The following is a 21,968-nucleotide window of genomic DNA, read 5'->3' on the forward strand; positions in this document are numbered from 1 at the left end:
CTGTGCTGTCAAATAACAGTTCAGTAAGAAGAGTTAATTAAGAGTCGAACAAAGAGAGTTGCATCGTTTCCACCTACCAAATAAGGTAAACACAATTAACGAGAACTTTTTGTAAAAATTGTGACTGAAATGTTTTTAATATTATACATGCTACTTATAACTGTTATTTTACTACCAGGAACATCACTGCATGACCTGCTCGGTAGCTTAACATTAATCTTGTTATCCTCAGTACGTATTTTATGTATATCTATGTACAGAAGATGACTGTATGGTCAACAGATTGAATAACAATATTAAAACAATCACTCATTCACAGAAATTTGACTAGTGATAATGTAAGCTAGTTACGAACAGAATGAGCGTTCAACTACTTAGATTTATAGCGCTTTAATTACAAGATTTTTTGGACTAAGATTAGCTAGGTTTCAGGGAGGATATCAGGGAGACGATTCTGACATTTCTGTTGGTGATGGAGGAGAGACCATAAAATTCTACATATCTTCCAGCGCTCTTGGTCTAGAGAACGTGTTTCACAGTGTAGGGTAAATAAAAGGTTAACATTTTCTTGAAAACTAAATTATACATACACATACAGAGCACGTGCGTTAATAATAGAAACTGAAGATCAAGAAAGACGAGACCATCTTAAAAGATGTGGAAGGCGAGGTTGAAGGTTATCACAACTGCTTAACAACTTGTACACTGAACATGCGATAAACTAAGTTAAAGAAAATTTCGGAACAGGTGTAAAAGGGCAGGGGAACAGAACCACTGGCCGCGCCGAGTGGCCGCGTGGTTTGAGGCGTCATGTCACGGACTGCGCGGTCCCTGCTGCCGGAGGTTCGAGTCCTCCCTCGGCCATGGGTGTGTGTGTTGCTCGTAGCATAAGTTAGTTGAAGTAGGGTGCAAGTCTAGGGACCGACGACCTTAACAGTTTGGTTCCTTAGGAATTCACGCATTTTGAACAGAACCAGTGCTAAAGTTCGCATACACAGGACTCCTCAGCGCCGAACGTAAAGGAGACACAGGGGAGCTGTTTAAAGGAGCGGACAACACACCTAGCACGGTAAACGGATTAACGATGAACAAAAGCCAATGTGATGAAGAGTATGATGTCCTGCATAACACCAATGTAGAAACAAAACCGTGGCAGACGAAGTGAAAAAATTGACTCCAGAAAGATATCAGATATAGAAGGGCACAGCCGACCAGTGCTTTCATAAACAAAATATTCCGTCCGAAGAGGCCTCGGAAGGACCAACGGCACCGACCGATCGCCGTATCATCCTCGGCTGCTAGGCGCCACTGGATGCGGATATTGATGGGCACGTGGTCCGCAGACCGCTCTCCCGGCCGTGACCGGAGCCGCTACTTCTTAGTCCAGTAGCTCCCCAGCTGGCCTCACAAGGGCTGAGTGCACCCCGCTTCCAAACAGCACTCGGCAGACCGGACGGTAACCTGTCCTTGTGATAGCCAAGCCCAACAGCGCTTAACTTCGACGACCTGATGGGGAACCGGTATTAACACTGCAGGAAGGCCATTGGTTTTGGTAAAATACCTCCACTGAAAGAATTTTAAATGAAGTGATACATAAGAATGTAAAATTAAATGGAAAACTGAATTACGAAATGAAGACATACCAGACAGTATAGGTCAGAAAAGAATATGGAAGAGCCCTACTAGAAGAAGGGGCAGGTCAGTGCAACATCTGCTATGGGTTGGAGGAATAGTTAACTGGAAGGATCACTAGAGGAGAATATTAACAAAGGCAGTTATCCACTAGAATATTCAATGCAGGTAGGCGTCATTTGTAACCGTTACACAGCTATGAAAACGCAAGCAAACTATAGGGAAAGAAAGAGGAAACCACAAATCCACTTGGCAGATTGATAACTATAAAAAATCGATTCAAAAAATTTCAATCGTTTTCAATATCATGCGAGTTTTCTGCACTACATTTACAGTGCATGGAGCTGCATCTTTTGTAATAAGTCGTGGTTCTATTCTTTACGTTTGGAGAGCATTGTCAGCAAGAGGAGCCATAAGCGTTCGTTTCATACCTGTTCAGTTCGTCCACTGGTCCTGGAACCAAGAGGTCAAAGCCGACGCTCGTGGCAAGGGTGGACACCGTGTTGGCGAGGCGCTCCCAGAAGGTCATGCGCGAGCTGAAGGGCATGAAGTAGTTGGGTATGTAGGCCGGGTTGTCGGGGTTGCCCACGCGGGGGTTTCCCCAGGGCAGCATCACACTGCTCGTCATCCCCACCACTGGGACTCCCCCCAGGTGGTGGTGGAAGGCTGCGAAGCAGTCCGGCCCGAACACCTGCAGCAGTTTGTAGGTATGTTGCCTTGTACACCAGCGACACATGAGACAGATGAGACAGATGCGTTTGAAACGTGGTGCTGCAGAAGAATGCTGAATATTAATTTCGTAGATGGAATAAGTAATGAAGAAGTACTGAACGGAATAGAAGAGCGAAGAATTTATACTAAAAATTTAGTCAAAGAAGGGATCGGTTGATAGGACACATCCTGAAGCATCAAGGAATAATTGGTCTGATAATGAACGGCGTGGGTAAAAATTATAGACGCTTGACTAGAGCGAGCATTTTCAAATGGTTAAGGTTGAAACAGCTAAACAGAGATGGAGAAGCTCGCATTGGATAGACCGACGGGAGAGCTCCATCGAACCAGGACGGAAGATGTTCTTTACCTCGAGAAGGATGACGTCGAACTTTTCCTTGTTTTTGATCAGCTCTTTGGTGACCGGATGCTCGAAGTTGGGCCTGCAGAAGGACTGCATCTCGAACCAGATGAATTTAATCATGCTGGAGCTCATCGCGAAGTCGATAGAGAAGGTATTGACGATGGGAGGCACGGCGCCCTTGAGGCTGCGGTCCTCGTAGGTAGGCGGTGCGTTGTCCTGGGGGAAGTGAGAGAGCACGGTCACGTGGTGGCCGCGGCGGGCCAGCTCCAGCAGCAGTGACCGGAACATCACCCAGTGGCTGTAGCCGTGGTAGTGGAACAGCGCCAGGGCCCGCAGACCGTCGCACAGCGGCGCCTGCAGCTGCAGCACCGCAGCCAGGCACCAGCACCACGCCGACAGCGACGGCACCGCGCCCCAGGGCCGCATCTGGAACAGAGCCGAAGCAAAGTCAATATCTCCGTGACGCACAACGCCTCTCTTTGTAGCGCCTGCCATTGAAGTTTGTTGAGCGCTTCGGCAACGCTTTCGCGCTTACTAGAACATCCTGTGATGAAACACGCCGCTCTTCATTGGCTCTTCCCCATCTCTTCTACTCATCCGGCCTAGTAAGGCTCCCAGACTGATCAACCATACTCTAGAATCGGTCTAGCCAGTGTTTTGTAAGCCACGTCTCTTGTGTACAAATTACATTTCCTTATGATTCTTCCAATGAATTTCAGCAGGGCATCTCCTTTAGTTTTATGTAATCATTCTACTTTTTGTAGCTACTGGATGTTATCCTTGGGTATTTTACGGTATTTACTCTTTCTACGGATTTATCAACAATGGTACAACCGAACAGTACTATTACTTATGAGCTATCAGCAACATTTAGCAGGGATCCCTGCACCAATAATTGATCCTTTCCGGGTTTTCCTGCAGACCTCTGCCGTTCAAACCTTGCTATACAGTATCGTCCGCAAACGATCGTTTGTAAACAATAACACCCCTATAACCTTCCTTTAACGTACTTCCAAAATTATCTTGCCGTCCGTCAAACTCGTCCCATTGAGAAGAACATGTTCAGTTATGTCTTCTAGTAAGTAATTAATGCAGACTCGATAAGATCGTCTTTTGTTCATTAAGCGCCGTTCAGAACTACATCGAATGCCGCCCTAGAATCAAATAATACAGAATCAATCTGCACGCCATTGTCTAAGGCGTTCTGGATCTCTCGGATCAACACAGCAAGTTTGGTTGGTTTCGAAACATCTCTGTTTGAGCAACCAATTCTGGTTTTATTGAAGAGATTTTCGTTCTCCAAAAACGTCATAATGCATGAGTGTAAAACATATATTCCACTATTCTGCAATAGATGTTGATAGTGATAATGGCCTGGCCTCTAATCGTCTGCATCCGTCCTATGAACCTTCTTCGAAACGTGAATGAACTGCGCTATTCTCCAATCGATTGATATCGTTAATTGCCCCAGGTTCTCTTCGTCAAACTGTTATAAAGGCAGTAAATTGTTTCGCGTCGGTACAAGTTGCTGACAGGGAGTGAGGAGCATCTGATGCATATCTGGTGAAACATACCTCTCGCTCTTTTGGTGCAGATGATGTTATTCTCGTTCTGGAATCTTTGCACGACATGGAAAGAAAACCCTCACAAATTGGCAAACTATATTTTAGCCTCATAGCAGATTACACATACGTGTTTGTTCTCTTACAGCATAACACTGTAAGAGTCGGACAACAGATGACTAGACTGTTCACGATTTGAGTGGTAGTAGTTTAAAAAGAATTCGGTGCACGCGATGTCGCTGTCCTTGTTTTCGTAGGCATGTTGAACTCCTTTGGAAAACGTCTGGGCCGGGTTACATTGCATAAATTTCATCATCGTCAGTGTTCTGCCAAAAGGCAGGTTTTCGCATGGTGGTTCTCCAGGCTGTCCGGTCTTCTGCATCCTCTTCAGGTCTGCATAATTTCCTCTTCCCTTGATGTCGTCTATCATCTTGTATCTCCTTCTTCCCCTCAGACTTCTCCCGCAGACCAATCCTTCAAAAGCATTTGCTAGCAAGCACTCCCTTCTCAATGAGTGTCCCAACCAGTTCTTTTTCCTTTCTCTTACAACCTTCAGCAGACACCTTCTCTCACCAACCCTTTCCAATACTATTTTAATACTCACTCTTTCCATCCAGCTTATTATCTCCATTCTCCTCCACATCTACCTCTCAAATGCTTCTAACCTTTATTCATCCTCTCGTCTCAGCGTCCATGTTTCTGCCCCATATAGTGGCACACTCCAGACAAAACATTTGCCAAGCCTTTTCCTTAGACCTTTATCTAATTTGCCACATAAGAGTCTCCTCTTTCTGTTGAATGCCTCCTTCGCTATGGCAAATCGAGTTTTCACCTCCTGGTGACATCTCAAGTCTTCAGTTAGTGTGCTTCCAAGATATTTAAATGCTAATGGTAGATTGTCTTATTTTAATATTGGACAGTCTGCGTCTTGCACCGATGACCATACTCTTTGTTTTTGCTGTGTTTATTTGCATCCCATATTCCACACAAGCTTCATTCGGATCTTTCAGCATGTTATTCACTGTCCGCTCACTTTCTGCCACTAATACCGTGTCATCAGCAAATATACATTCTAAGACATGGTATTAGTGGCAGAAAGTGAGCGGACAGTGAATAACATGCTGAAAGATCTGAATGAAGCTTGTGTGGAATATGGGAGTTTCAATTACTATGAATTGTACCATTTACTTATGGTCGCCACTTCACATAGTACCTATAGCCTGTATCTTCTGCAAGAGGACTTCCGTTTTGTATCGTTCCTTCCACGTCATGCGCTCTTCATCGGACCTGCATTTGCTTTTTCTCCCTTCACGGCACAGCGATAGCAGAACTTTTCTAAACGGTACACAGTAGAACGTTCTTCCCTAGGGAAGGATGGAGAGGAGGAACTAGGAATCAACAGACATGCACCTCACCTGACATATGGTGAAGTAATGTTTAATGCATATCCTGTACATCGTTTAATGGGTCGCTCACATTCCGAGTCTAAAATATATAAAACCTTGAATGGTACAGTCTACCAGGAGAAGAGCCTACGCTATATGAACGAGAAAACTAATTGCTTTTTGCGTACCGCTTCCAGCCACATCGCGTAAATTCGCTTCGCTTCCAAGAGTATTGTCCCCTAAGCACTGCTAGAATGCGAACCACTGTTTCACTTTTGACAAAAACTTATTCTACGTAATGCTGTGTTGTCGAGTAACACGTCGGACATTTGCATGTATACCAGTATTACTAAATTGCAGATATTGAGATAAGTGATCGCGGTAAAGAAAAACAATTGCAATCGCTTTGGAGTGGAAAAGCATCAGGACCAGATGAGGTACCTGTAAGGTTCTATAGATATTATATGAAAGAACTTGTTTCCCTTCTAACAGCAGATTATTGCAGGTGACTGCAACAACAAGGGGTACCTAGCGACTGGATCAAAAGGGTCGCAGGAGGGATCTGTTGTAGAACTATGGAACATGTCTTATGATCATATATTATGGAGTTTTTGGGCAACGAAAACTTCCTCTACAAAAATCAACATGGGATACTGCGAAACTCACCTCGCTCTTTCCCTCCACGAATCCCACACGGCTATATTCATCGGCGCTCAAGTTGATGCCATATTCCTCGACATTAGGAAGGCATTTGGCACTGTCTCGCACTGCCGATAAGTGAAACGAAAAATACGAGCATACCGAGTATCGGAACATTCTTCCAGAGAGAACCAAACACGTCGTTCTTAATGGAACGAAATCGACAGATGTAAAGGTAACTTCGAGAGTATCCTAAGGAAGTATGATAGGACCGATACTGTTTACAATGTGTACAGGATGGTCCATTGATAGTGACCGGGCCAAATATGTCACAAAGTAAGCGTTAAACGAAAAAACTACAAAGAACGAAACTCGTCTAGCTTGAAGGGGGAAACCAGAAGGCGCTATGGTTGCCACGCTAGATGCCACTGCCATAGGTCAAACGGATATCAACCGCGTTTTTTAAAATAGGAATCACCGTTTTTTATCACATATTCGTGTAGTACGTAAAGAAATACGAATGTTTTAGTTGGACCACTTTTTTCGCTTTGTGACAGATGGCGCTGTAATAGTCACAAACTTATAAGTACGTGGTGTCAGGTAACATTCCGCCGTGTTAAAATGGACCGTTTACCAATTGCGGAGAAGGTCGATATCGTGTTGATGTATGGCTATTGGGATCAAAACGCGGAACCGGCGTGTGCTATGTATGCTGCTCGGTATCCTGGACGACATCATCCAAGTGTCTGGACCTTTCACCGGATAGTTACGTTATTTAAGAAAACAGGAAGTGTTCAGCCCCATGTGAAACGTAAACCACGACCTGCAACAAATGATGATGCCCAAGTAGGTGTTTTAGCTGCTGTCACGGCTAATCCGCACATCAGTAGCAGACAAATTGCGCGAGAATCGGGAATCTCAAAAACGTCGGTGATGAGAATGCTACATCAACATCGATTCCACCCGTACCATATTTCTATGCCCCAGGAATTGCATGGCGACGACTTTGAACGTCGTGTACAGTTCTGCCACTAGGCACAAGAGAAATTACGGGACGATGACAGACTTTTTTGCACGCGTTCTATTTAGCGACGAAGCGTCATTCACCAACAGCGGTAACGTAAACCGGCATAATATGCACTACTGGGCAACGGAAAATCTACGATGGCTGCGACAAGTGGAACATTAGCGACCTTGGCAGGTTAATGTATGGTGCGGCATTATGGAAGGATAATTGGCCCCCATTCTATCGATGGCAATCTAAATGGTGCAATGTATGCTGATTTCCTACGTAATGTTCTACCGATATAACTGCAAGATGTTTCACTGCATGACAGAATGGCGATGAACTTCCAACATGGGGGATGTCTGGTACATAGGTCGCGTGTGGTTGAAGCGGTACTGAATAGCATATTTCATGACAGGTGAATTGGTCGTCGAAGCACAATACCATGGCCCCCACGTTCACCGGATCTGACGTCCCCGGATTTCTTTCTGTGGGGAAAGTTGAAGGATATTTGCTATCGTGATCCACCGACAACGCCTGACAAAATGCGTCAGCTCATTGACAAAGAATGTGCGAACATTACGGAAGGCAAACTATTAGCTGTTGAGAGGAATGTCTTTACACGTATTGCCAAATGCATTGAGGTTGACGGACATCATTTTGAACATTTATTGCATTAATGTGGTATTTACAGGTAATCACGCTGTAACAGCATGCGTTCTCAGAAATGATAAGTTCACAAAGGTGCATGTATCACATTGGAACAACCGAATGTTCAAACGTACCTACGTTCTGTATTTTAATTTATTAAGCTAACTGTTACCAACTGTTCGTCTAAAATTGTGGGCCATATGTTTGTGACTATTACAGCGCCATCTATCACAAGGCGAAAAAAGTGGTCCAACTGAAACATTCCTATTTCTTTACGTATTACACGAATATGTGATAAAATGGGGGTTCCTGTTTTAAAAAACACAGAATTCGTCGATAAGCCCTTTACGTCTCTTCGCGGATGTCGTTGTCAGTAATACGGTAGCAACGCCAGAAGAAAGTACCGATTTGCAGATGGACCTACAGAGGATTGTTGAATGGCGCAGGATCTGGCAATATATGTTGAACGTTAATAAATGTAGCATGTTACCCAAAATTAGGAACAGAAAATTCACTACTGTACAACTAACATATTCATGACAAACTGCTGGAAACAGTAACCACCGTAAAATATGTAGGCGTATCTATCCTGAGGGACATTAAGTGGAATGGCCACATAAAGCAAATACCAGTAAGTGACGATGCCTGACTGGCATTCAAAGCAAGAATCGTACGGAAATTTAATTCGTCCACTGAAGAAGTGGCTTACAAGGCGCTTGTTCGACCGATTCTTGAGTGCTGTTCGTCAATCTTGGACCGTTACCGGGTAAGTCTGAGAGAAGAGGTAGAGAAGATCCCAAGAAGAGCGGTGTTTTTCGCCAAGGGATCGTTTGGTTGGCGCGAGAGCGTTACGGAGATGCCCCAACCTCCTGTGGCAGACGCTGTAAGAGGGGCGTTGTGCATCACGGAGAGATTTACTGCCGAAATTTCGAGAGAGCACTTTCGTGGAAGAGTCGGACACCTATTACTCCCTCCCACATGCATCTCGCGAAATGACCACGACGAGAAAATTCGAGAAATTGGAGGTAATATAGACGCTTACCGACAATCAGTCTTCTTAAGCGCTATTCCTGAATCAGTTAGTGGTACCAGAAATATCCTCCACCACACGTCAGGTGGCTTGCTGAGAATTGCTGAGGATGTAGGTATAGATGTACTCGTATTTGCTGCACTTTCTAATTTATTGTTGAGCATCAGATTTCAAGTGAATAGACTTCGGTAATTCTTTCGTGACACCTTATATACACGTCAATATTTCTTTGCCCCAAAGAACCTGCTGACTGTGGGTTATCATACGATAATGAAATGCCCTGAATACAGATAATTCGTAACATGTGCCGCCAGGGTAGCCGAGAGTGCTAATGCGCTGCTTCCTGGACTAGGGCAGGCGCACCGGCCCCGGATCGAATCCGCCCGGCAAATTACCGGTCGGTGTGCCGGCCAGCCTGGATGTGGTTTTTAGGCGGTTTTCCACATCCCGCTAGGTGAATACCGGGCTGGTCCCTATGTTCCGCCTCAGTTACACGACTCACAGACATCTGAACACGCTGGCAATATTCCATTAATTCCACTAGACGCAGACAGTTGGGGGTACACTAATTCCGTCCCGGGGGGTACGGGGTGGCGGCAGGAAGGGCATCCGGCCACCCCTTTCCACTAACCTTGCCAAATCCGTTCCTAACAATGCCGACCCTGCGTTAGCGCGGTACATGGCACCAGTGAAAGAAAGACTGATGATTCATAACATGTAAATTAATTAAGAAAAGCTTCTACTGAGAAATACTAGTGTAGCAAATAACGAAGCGCGTATTCCATTGTATAAGTAACTACGCAAGCAAGCCACGCGACCAAGCCGCACTCGAAAGTAGCTCCGGTTTCTACTGCCCGCTGTTCGACCTCGCGGCTATATTCCGCACGGTGTGACAGTCTCGGAAACAATGTATTTGGATCAGCATGAAAATTTTTATTGATTGCCGTAGGAATCACGCTATATCTGTTATGTATTATTCACGAGAAACGAGTACTCATGTATATGTAAACCGCTGTATGAATATGAATAGGCAGTTCACTATAAATTACTGCCGACCGCGAGACAAGAAGATTCACGCAGACATTTTTATTTTTGTTTTCTCTGAGTGATTAGTTCTTGGAAAAACATACACTCGAATGAGGCAGTAAAGTTAACAGCGTGTTTACGTACTTGAGTATGGGTGCGCTGGCTGATTATGAAAGCGGTGGTAACGTTGAATTTGCTAGCTCTTTATTTTTTTCAATTGGGCAGCTGGGCAGCGCCTACCATAAATTATATGGATCTTCTACTGTATCACTAACTATATGCAATGAGCGTCTGCACATTGCTGTTGACTGTCCTATAAACGCACGTAGAATGATATAATATTGGTGTGTGTGAAAGAAGAGGGAAATAACAGCAGAACAGAACGTTAGGCACGACGCGTATTAGAACAGCTTTATTGCTCCTCCAAAGTTACATACTGCTCATTTATCCAACAAAAGAAAAAATAATACCTATCCTCACTTACAAATTATATAAGCCGTTGAGGAGCGACGGCAAAGTATTGATGGCAGAAATTAGTGCTGTTCATGGTCGTGTAATACGAAATTTGAATCTGATGTGCTAGAATCGACCCAAGTCCTTGGAACTGTAGTAACACAAGTCGGAGTTATATACCACTTTAGTCCTAGTAGACCATACACTAACACAAATTAAATCTACAGACAAATAATCATCAAACACCACTATCTGCGTATATAAGTCAACAATTTCTAATGTCTTTCTTTACAATTTCTACCAGGTAATACATAAAAATTCTGTTGGGACAATGAATGTGCACAATTCATTGCCGTACATATTGCGGAACTTGTAACAAAGTTCTATAACACCAAATCACTGAACCAGTTTCCCTTAACTACTATTACAGCCCTGTGGCAAGATTTCGTATTCATCTTGAATAAATGTGTGCTTTACAGTAATATAAATAGCGCAAGGATGATTGCATCTGCGTATATACTCCGCATGCCAACGTACGATGTGTGGCGAGGGGTACCTTGTACCTCTACTTGTCATTTTCTTTCCTGTTCCGCTCGCAAATAGAGCGAGGGAAAAATAACTGTCCTCGTGCCTCCGTAGGAGCCGTAATTTTCTTATTTTCGTGGTCCTTAAGCAAACTGTACATTAGCCGCAGGAGAATAGTTCTGCAGTCAGCTTCAGATGCTTATTCTCTAAATCTTCTCAGTATTGCGCGTAAAGAATGTCGTCGTAAGGTGAAGGATTCCCGTTCGAGTTCCCGAAACATCGTTATACTCGCGTTTTTGTCGAACCCTCCAGTAACAAATCTAGCGGCCCGCCTCTGAACTGCTTCGATGTCTTCCTTTAATCCGACCTGGTGGGAGCAGGTTACCGTCCATCACACCAATTAGAAAGTCAGTCTAAGTCATCTCGTATCCTCCTAATCATTACCAACATCTTCCTGTATACCAGAGTGTTATCAGCAAACAGCTGCAGTTTGGTACCCACCCTGTTCGGCAGATCATTTATAAATTAAAAAAAAAAAAAAGAACTGCGATTCTACCATTCTTAGCTGAGGCCCTCCTGACAATACACTCTTCTCTGATTAACACTCACTGTCGAGGGCAATGCATTGGGTTCTACTACCCAGGAAGTGTTCCCCAGCCACCCACGTATCTGGCAACCAGTTCCGTACGTTCGTACTTTCGTTAATAGTCTGTAGCGGAGCACAGTGTCTAACGCTTTGCGAAAATATGGGAAAATGGAATCTCCCTGTTGCCCTTCATCCATGGTTCTCAGCATATCGTGTGGGGCATGTTGCGTTTCACACGGGCGGTGCTTTCTAAATCCAAGCTGATTTATGGTGAGAAGCTCTTCCGTTTCAAAGAAGTTTACTGCATTGGAACTGAAAATATGTTCAAGAAATCTGCAGCAAACCAATGTTAGATATATTTAGTCTTTAATTCTGCGGGTCCGTTCTTTTGCCCTTCGTTTGTACAGGAGCCACAGCGCCCTTTCCAATCACTTGGGAGTATGTGCTGGGAGAGACTGACGATAAATGAAAACTAAGTACGAAGCCAATGCCATAGGGTACTCTGTGTCAAACCGAATTGGGATTCCATCCGAATATGGGGACTTATTTGTTTTCAGCTCTTTCAGTTGCTTCTCTGCGCCTTGGATGCCTATTAGTACGTCCTCCATACCTCTGTACGAAGGTCGAACGTCTTACGTTTGTACGATCCTTCTGCATGAACGATTTCTTAAATGCGGTATTTAAAACTTCGGCTTTCCATTTGCTATACTCTATTGCCACATGAGAGTTCTGAATGAGGGCCTGGACAGAATACTTTGACTTTAAACAGGACCAGAATTTTTCCGGGTTCTCGCCAAGATCTTTTGCTAAGATGTGACGGTGGTAGCTACATGCTTCGCGCATCAATCTTTTTAACAATTGTCTGTCGTCATTTGCGCGTTCTTTCTTGATCCGAGAATGCAGCAGCTTCTGCTTCCTCAGCAGTTTCCGAATTTTTTATTAAACTACGCCGGTTTTTTCCCGCCCTTGATCGTTTTACTCGGCACATACTTCCCCAGGATGCCATCTACAGTCCGTTTAAAGTTTTCCCGTAATTCCTCTACGTCCACCGTAACGGAACTAAATGATGTCGATCAGTCTCCTAAGAGGGATGCTAATAACTCATTATCTGGTCTTTGTAGCAAAAATACTCACCTAGTCTTGTTAACGGATTTATTAACTTCAGTAACCATCGACTGTGTGGCATCGTGATCACTAATCCCTGTCTGTATACTGGCGTACTCGGTAAGGTCAGGCCAGTTTGGAGCTACAACCTCTGTAATATTCCCATTGTGTATGGGCTACCGAGCTAGTTGCTCAAGTCATCGCAAAACGTAGTCAAAATTACTTCAGAGCACTCCCTGTCCTTACCACCTGCAATGAATCCATACGCGTCCTATAGCCGGTAGGCTATACATAATTTTATAGAAGATGAGTTAATAGTTCATAGACACTCTTAGCCAAGCTTCATAATAATGTGTACGATGACTCGTTAAATGAATAACTCAACTTCTTCGTAACATAGAAACAGATTCTGCAAATTATTGGTTTTTGCAGCTTCATCTGAGCTTAGATACTATATATTTATTTATTTATCCTGGACAGAATAGGGGCATCAGGCCCTCCCATACATCTGAACAGGCATTTTACATCTATTGAACTACACTCACTACAGTAAGTATATTGATATGGTATTAAATTACTGCAGTGCAGAGAAAACCACACCTTTCATTCCTTCTTGGGAGGTATAACAACAAAGACATGAACAAGGGGCGCTGATAAACTCACCGTTGAGTTCCCACGAAGCCGAAACACTCACCCAGTCCCTTCCCCCTCACACACACACACAGACACACACACACACACACACACACATACAAATACTGCAATGGAAAGAGTGGAATGTAATGGATCAGCTTTTTTTTTTCAGAACAAAATGTGTACCGCTCTTATAACTGACCGTTGTGGCTACATTTAAATGCATAAAGTGATGGTTAAACAACAATAGATCAATGGATAGAGAGAGAAATCAGATGTTTGCTTGGTTTCAAAGTCATATAGACAAGAGGCAGTCTTTGTGATATTGACTTCTGTTACGGGTTTTGTTGATGCTTCACTTGTGGGTTTCCAGCGGACAGTAATCTCGAAATTTTTTCTACTCGGAGATGATAGCGAAGATTGCAAATTTTCCTTAAGGCTATCAGTGGAGAAAAAAGCTGCAGGCAGCGAGAACCAGACAGTACGATGAAATCTAATTTAAATTTGATCTCCAGAAGGTAGAAGAACGACCACAGGAGTGATTTTAAACTCAAACGGTAAGAAGCCCAAGAATATTTGATAGATCACGAAATACAACAGTCTGAATTCACAAATAAACAAAATACGATTTTTTTGTGAAATTCTTGCTGGTTCATGTGTCGAACTCCTCCCCTGATGGAACCAGCGTGTCACCCTAAGTCCAGTCAGCTTCGCACCGCATTTCGTACGGCGCTTTCGGCGGGCCCTCAAGGCTAGGCGCTCATTCGCAATTTTCGGTCGTGCTACTTGTTTTTCGCAACAATGAAACTTGGAGGCTGTAACACGATCATGCGCATCTACGTTCAAACGGTGGCGGCGAATTAAAAGACGCAACAGGCCCTAGTTGACTTGCGTCGCGACGGTAGCAGATGTTGAATGAATAACACCCACTGACACTGGCCCACGTATACCAGCGACGTTCAGACGCTGTTTCTCAGTCTCTCTCGTACTGTGCTGCAGACGGACATGTTCTGTGCGCCAGCAACAGACTCATAACGAGAGTTGCGGCACAGATGACATTCATAGAGCACAAATTTTATTCATTCATGTAGCCGTTGCCGTTACCGCTATTTATATTTTCTAATATTGCCCAGGTACTGGTCTTTATGGAGTCACATGGTCATTTGCAAAATAATCCCTTATCTGCATATCGAGCGCATTAGCAACTGTTCCTATAGGCTCACAGCGCTGCAGAAGGCATTCACATGGCTCGTCCTCAATTCATACGCCATCATTTCTTCTTTCTATATTATGTAGAATATAACAGGCTTTTATTATTAAGTCCGAGAAACCGACGTCCACATCGATAGGCTGATGAAGCAGTCTCCGTTTTTTAGCCAAAATCCCAAAAGAACATTCGACCGTTCTACGAGCACGAGAAAGTCTATGGTTAAGAACAAACTGTTTCATTGTAAGCTTTCTCTTGCAGTATGTCTACATAGCGCACCTAGTAACGATATCTGAGCAGCTTTCTCGCTCTTCTTCGTAGTAGAAGCACCACCAAACAAGCTATCTCGATGAAATCCACGGAGGTGCTGAGAGGAATTGCGATTTTCCCGTCGCCGTGTTTGTACCATATTGTAGTTACGCGACAGCGGTTGTTCGGTCGAGCCTGCGAGCGCCTAGTCTCACTGTTTAGCAAATCCCCTAAACGTCTTGACCTCCTGGTTACTAGCGTGTTGATTTACCTCTGAAAGACACCTGCTTACCATGGATTCAGCAGGTCTACAGATATGTGGCACCATATATATATATATATATACTGGGTGAGTCACTGACTATTGCCACCTAGAATAACTCCGAAAGTATGATAGTAGCTGAAACGTTTGTGGGACAAATATTGCATGGGACAACGGGGCCATAATATAACTTCGATTTTTTATTGCTACGTGGGTCCCGTCAGAGATATGAAGGTCAACTTTATTTTTTTAAATCGGATGCTATATTTTGGTACTTCTTTTCTCATAGCAGCTATCAGGACGAATCCAACGATGTGTAACAGTAAGGTCTTTGAAGGTCAACGAACGTCACAAAGATGGCATGAACGTCCATTTACAGAAGGTGTTCGAAGTGAATACCATTGGTATCAATGCAGCGCTAAAATATTCTTATCATGGGTTGAGTGGTATTCCTTATGACTTCTGCGCTTATCGAAGCATGTGCTCTCACAATTCTCTCTGTTATAACATGCCGGTTGTAAATATTCGCCGAATACGGCGTATCCATCTAACATCCCATTGACATGTAAACACTATTCCACAGTTTCGCAATACAATACTAATACGAACGTAAGACTAGTATCGTCGAATCAAGCGAATGTGGATGATGTATTCCTTCGAAGAACAAGTCGATATGCTTGTCAGTTACTTAGAATGCCAGCGAAATTAAGTGAGACCTAGAGGCTTATACGCTGAAAGATATCCTCAATGTACTCACCCTACACGTCGTACATTTAAATATGTGTATGATAAATTGAGAACAACTGGATCTTTAACGCATCAGAAACATATTCGGCAAAGGAAAGCTACTAATGAGGAAACGGAAGTTGCTACTCTTGCCACTGTGGTTTGAGATCCTTGTGTTAGTGTTAGTTCGCGTCAAATCGCAAGGGAATCTGGCATGAGTCAAAGTAGTGTTGTTCGTGATCTGCATCGCCGTAATACCATCCTTACCATATCAGTCTCCACCAAGAATTAACTGGCACGGGTTATACGCGTCGCGCTGAATTATGCCGATAGGCTAAACTGCAGATTCATAGGGATGACACATTTATTAATTTGATTTTATTTACTGAGGAGGCTACATTCACGGACCATGGAAATGTTAATTTTCATAACATGCATTATTCGTCAACTGAAAATCCATGATGGTTGCGGCAAGCTGCACACCAAAAACCGTGGTCGGTGAATGTATGGTGTGGGATTCTGGAGGACAGAATTATAGGCTCTTATTTCATCCAAGGAGATCTTAATGGTAGGAAGAACACCGTATTCCTGCAAGAAACATTAGGTCTGCTATTAGTAGAGAAACCTTTACGAACAAGGAACAGAATGTGCTATCAACACGATGGATGGCCGGCACATTTTACGCTGCTGGCTAGAAATGCGTTGCAGAGACAATTCCCAAATCGTTGGACCGGACGCGGGGGAGATGAGTCGTGGCCGCCTCGTTCGCCAGACTTGACGCCTCTGAATTTTTTGTTGTGAGGATTCGTAAAAGATATTGTTTATAAAGACGTTCCAACTACACCAGAAAATATGCAAGAGAGAACTGTCAGAGCATGTACTCCGACAAGTGCCGATGTGATAAGGAATACCGCTCATCCATGATAAGAAAATTGCAGCACTACATTGGTACCAATGGTCAACTCGTCGAACACGTTCCGTAAACAGGCGTTCATGCCACGTTTGTGATGTTCGTTGACCTTCAGAGACCTTACTGTTACATCATTGGATTCGTCTCGATAGCCGATGTCAGAAAATAAGCGATAGCCGCTGTCCGAAAATAAGTACCAAAGTATAGCAGCCGATTTAAGAAAACTAAGTTGACCGTCATATCTCTGACACGACCCCACCTAGCAACAAAACACCAACGTCATATTATGGCCCCCGTTGTCCGATGCCACTTTTTTCACACAAGCGTTTCAGCTCCTGTCATACTTTCGGAGTTATTCTTGGTGGCAATAGTAAGTGACTCACTCTATATGTGCCCAGGATAGGCGTTCCTCCCACCCGCCATTCGCAGATGGAACAGGTATGGGTAAAATGACTGTTGTACCAGAAGTACCCTCCGCTATACATCGCAATGTGTCCTATGGTGTGTAGGTGTAGAGCAACTCTTGTGAGTGACAGGTGTAACAGGTGTAATGGTACCCGAGCAGACATAGATGTGTGAGCACTATGTGACTGTTCCCATGGGATGATTACGAGACGATTTGGATCACAAAGAAGCACTCGATCGGTATGCAACCGACTGCTTCGACGGAAAGAAATTTGTAGGTTGTATCCTAAATTTTCGCGTAGTACAAGTTTGTTCAAATGTAACATAACAGACGCTTTAGGCTGAAAAATAAAATCGTTTCATTTCAGGCTTTTCTCTTTTTTCACTCTGTCGGCTCATATCGTGTGATTCAAGATTTCTCTTTGGGTTCGTCTTTAGAGATTATGCTTAACATCACCAGCATGTACTGACAGTGAGAACCATGTCACATTCACGTAGACGTAAAGGGTTGTTTGGTGAACAGTTTGCTCGAGCTAATACCACCAGTATGATACAAGAGCGCTGCTCATCTTACTATATAGTGAGACTTTCTTTTTTTTTTTTTTTTAATCTTAAGCATTTGTTGTACCTCAGTTGAAACAGAACTGCAAAATACCTCGACTGCCGTAAGCAGTTTTCTCCTAAAAACATAGCGTCAACTCGACGATGCACAGCAAACTGCGGAATCGGTCCGAAAATTTGTAGTTCAGATAAACAAATTTGTCCTATCCTTCGGTAAGGAATTTGTTTACAATGCCGACCAATCGGGATTTCATGAGGAAATGCAAATGAAAGGAACTCTGGAAATTAGAGGTACCAAGAGAGATCCTTCAAGATCAACTAACATCAGTGCCTTAACGCATTCGTATAGAATTATGCCGATTGATAATCTGGATGGTAAACTGGCTGGTAAGTTAGTTATTGTGCCGATAGAAATTGGAGGTACTCAACCCACTACGATTCTTTTTCGTGTGCGTAATCCTGAAAGGGGAATAGGGAATATTTACGTCACAGCAAGCGAGAGTGGGAAAATGAGCGTAAGATAACTACAACTATGGTATAAGCCCTGCTTTTGGCCAATGGCTGATCAAAATAACTTACTTTTGCTTGATTCCTGGCCTGCGTATGAAAATCATACTCCTTTAGGACAGCTATCCCTCCTGAAATTCAGCCTTTGGATGTTCGCTTTCACCGTGCGAAATTCAGCCTTTAGATGTTCGCTTTCACCGTGCGTATAATATATATTATTGCACTACATACAGCTACGCCTTAAAGGATAGTCATTTTCAAGATAGCTCCGCGACAGACTGTTTCGCATTCGGTTGTACGCCATCACATCCCACCCCGTTACACCAATACTTTCCTACACGTATTCCTTAATAGTGGATGCCTAGCTGAACGTCCCACACGGTTTGTAACTCCCAAGAAGTTCGCCTTCGAACTTGATGGTGAGAAGCTTTGTTATCACTATGGCGCCCCATTTCTTATCCGTTGTTCATGGAGTAGGTTAACAGATTGCTTTGAACATTTCTTGAACCTTGAAAACGTCCTTTTTGTGAAGTGTAATACAGACATCTCACAGAAAGTTGATCTCTGCACCTCCTAGATACCCATTTTCTGTCGCCCTCCTGATTTATTGTACGTGGTGAGTTATTAGCACCTAATATTTTTCCTGTCATAATTGTTAACAAAACAGTCTTATTAAAGACTGAACTTCAGTTATGCAGAATGGTCGCAAATTGATTTACATACAGGCATTGACGTAAGATGCAAAACTGTAAACTTTGGCGGCCGATGGATGAACGTTTGACTCTGCAGCGCAGTTGCACCGCGCAGCTGTCAGTGGTAGTGTGGTGTGCGTACTGTAAGACCTTCAGTACACACACCATCAGATTATTTGACTTGTCGCTCTAACGAAGTAGGCGAGTGTCAGCAATATGTCTCGTGGTCTTATCGTTGCATGTTTATCTTCTGCCGTTAGGTCAGACGATAGAAATGCCACTTGCACGCATAGAGTAGCAGACTGACGGTGACCAACTTTAAACAGAACTTGATTAATTTTCACACACATTTATTAAAATAATAACCAGCATAAACCTTACTTAACTTGATTCTCGATGCTATTTACGACTGACAATCTGAAGTTCCTTTGGTATTGATACGTTAATCTTATTCTCAGATATATCTCTGTTACCTGAAAAGTCTCTATACATTTATCTTCATGACTATTTACAGACACATGGTAATCTTATTAGGCGCAGACTGAAACTTCACTATAGACTGGTATAGACAAATATAGAACTCGTACAGACTGATGCAGACAAATGCAGACTAACTTATCGGAGTTTTTTTTTTTTTTTTTTTTTTTTTTCTTTATTGTATTTCAATTCCCCTATCGGGGCGGGCTGGCAGCAGCATATGCGCTGCTCTTCAGCCGAAAGACATAGAACAAAACAATAGAAGACATTTAAAAACAGCAAAGGAGAGAAGAAGGCGAACATAGATATAAAAAGGGAGAACATCATGGAAGGCAATATACAAAAAACGGGGTGACTGTAAAATGGAGATAAAAAACTGTTTAAAAGTAGCACACACAAAAGGCCACACACTGCGACGATTAAAAGAAACACAAGGCACAGTATGACTGGAGCATAAAGGTGTTGACGGCTGGCATAGCACACAGCGTAGCACTGACGGCGAACCTCAAGGCAGCACACAATTAAAATCACACCTCTTGACGCACACGAGAAAAGCACGAAACACAACACTGACGTGGCACACTGATGTTGATCAATACAGAGGATCTGCCAGGTTCAAGGAGATGAGGGAGACCTGAAGAAGGGAGGGAGGGGAAGAGATGGGGGAGGGGAAATGGGGGGCGCTCGGAAGAGGGCCAGGTAGGGAGGGATGTGGGAAGGAGAGAGGCAAGTATGGGGTGCAGGGTCTCAGGGGAGGGGGGGATGGAGGAAAATCCGCTCTGGGAGAAGGAGGAAAGAGGAGAAGGGGGCCCTGGGGAGGGGGGGGGGGGGAACAAGGCCGGGTTATAGTTGGAAGGAAGGGTATATGTCACGGCGAAGTTCGTCATCCGGGAGGGGGAGGCGTTGGAAATTGCCCTGATGAAGGAGATGGAGGGTGTGGAGGTGGAGAGAGGGAGGGATACAGCGATAGAGGCGCGGCAACGGGCGGGGGGTGGAGAGGAAGGAGGAAACCAGAGGGTGGGGGGGATCAACCCTGCGAACAATGTAAAGGATGCGGAGATGTTGGAGGAACAAGAGGAGGTGGGGGAAGGGGATCAGTTCATACAGGAGCCGTGTGGGGGAAGGAAGGCGGATACGGAAGGCAAGGCGGAGCGCATGGCGTTCAAGGATTTGGAGAGCCTTGTAAAAGCGGGTGGGGGCGGAGATCCAGGCGACGCTGGCATAACAGAGGATAGGACGGATGAGGGATTTGTAGGTGTGGAGGATGGTAGAAGGATGCAATCCCCATGTCCGGCCGGACAGGAGTTTCAGCAGGCGGAGGCGGGAATGGGCTTTCTGCTGGATGGTCAGGAGATGAGGGGTCCAGGTGAGGTGTCGGTCAAGGGTGAGGCCAAGGTATTTCAGGGTGGGGGTGAGTTGGATAGGACGACCATAAAGGGTGAGGTAGAAATCTTGGAGGCGAAAGGAGCGAGTGGTACGGCCTATGATGATTGCCTGGGTTTTGGAGGGGTTGAGACGGAGGAGCCACTGGTTACACCAAGTGGTGAACTGGTTAAGGTGGGTTTGGAGGGTACGTTGAGACCTTTGAAGGGTAGGATAGAGAGCCAGGAAGGCGGTGTCATCAGCATATTGGAGAAGGTGAACTGGTGGGGGTGGCTTGGGCATATCAGCTGTATACAAGAGATAAAGGAGAGGGGAGAGGACAGAACCCTGGGGGACGCCAGCCGTGGGATAAAAGATACGGGAGTTGGTGTTGTGGAGGGCGACATAGGAAGGACGGTGCGAGAGGAAGGAAGCGACCAGACGGACAAAATTGATAGGCAGGGCGTAGGTTTGGAGTTTAAAGAGGAGACCGGGATGCCATACACGGTCATAGGCATTTTGGAGGTCAAGGGAAACAAAAATGGCGGAGCGACGGGAGTTGAGCTGGAGGGACAGAAGGTGAACAAGGTTGAGGAGTTGGTCATCAGCAGAGAAGGAGGGTCGGAAGCCACACTGGGTAAGGGGGAGGAGGTGGTGTTGAGCAAGGTGCCGATGGATACGGTGGGAGAGGATGGATTCAAGGACCTTACTGAAGACGGAGGTGAGGCAGATGGGACGATAGGAAGAGGCGGCAGAAGGGGGTTTGTTGGGTTTGAGGAAGAGGAGGACGCGGGAGGTCTTCCACAGGTCAGGGTAGAAGCCAGTAGAGAGGATGACATTATAGAGATGGGCGAGGACAGTTTGGAAGGAATAGGGGCTTTCTCGAAGGTGACGGTAGGTGACACAGTCGTGACCAGGGGCCGTGTTGCGTTTGGACTGGAGGAGAAGTTTAATGTCTTGTGCTGTGATGGGAGTGTTGATGTCCGAGGGGGGCAACTGCCCCAAGTACTGGAGACTAGGAGCAAGTGGAGCGACTGAGGTATCAGCACGTTCCATGACGGTGGGGAAAAGAGAATAATCAAAGTGGGGATCATCGGGGATGGAGAAGACCTCGGAAAGGTGGGAAGCGAAGTGGTTGGCCTTACTGAGGTTGTCTGGAAGGGGGCGATCGTTATGGAGAAGGGGGTAGTGGGGAGCGGAAAGGGAACCAGTAAGACGATGGAAGGCAGACCAGTACTTGGAGGAGTTGATAGGGAGGGTGGCATTGAGTCGTGTGCAGGTCTGGCGCCAGTCCCGGCGTTTC

The 21,968-nt window shown here is 44.7% G+C and overlaps 1 protein-coding gene across 1 annotated transcript in view; it reads right to left on the bottom strand.

Moving 5' to 3' along the window:
- LOC126484201 (UDP-glucosyltransferase 2-like) overlaps positions 1-21,968 on the bottom strand; it is a 107,492-nt gene that overhangs the window by 40,600 nt on the left and 44,924 nt on the right. The window contains exons 2-3 of the mRNA XM_050107613.1: positions 2,714-3,133; positions 2,064-2,323 (exon numbers count right to left, since the gene is read on the bottom strand). Of these exons, the coding sequence (XP_049963570.1) occupies positions 2,064-2,323; positions 2,714-3,133 (680 nt within the window). The remainder of the gene's footprint in view (positions 1-2,063; positions 2,324-2,713; positions 3,134-21,968) is intronic.

Source organism: Schistocerca serialis, chromosome 6 (assembly GCF_023864345.2).
Source record: "Schistocerca serialis cubense isolate TAMUIC-IGC-003099 chromosome 6, iqSchSeri2.2, whole genome shotgun sequence".
Classification (NCBI taxonomy): Eukaryota; Metazoa; Arthropoda; class Insecta; order Orthoptera; family Acrididae; genus Schistocerca; species Schistocerca serialis.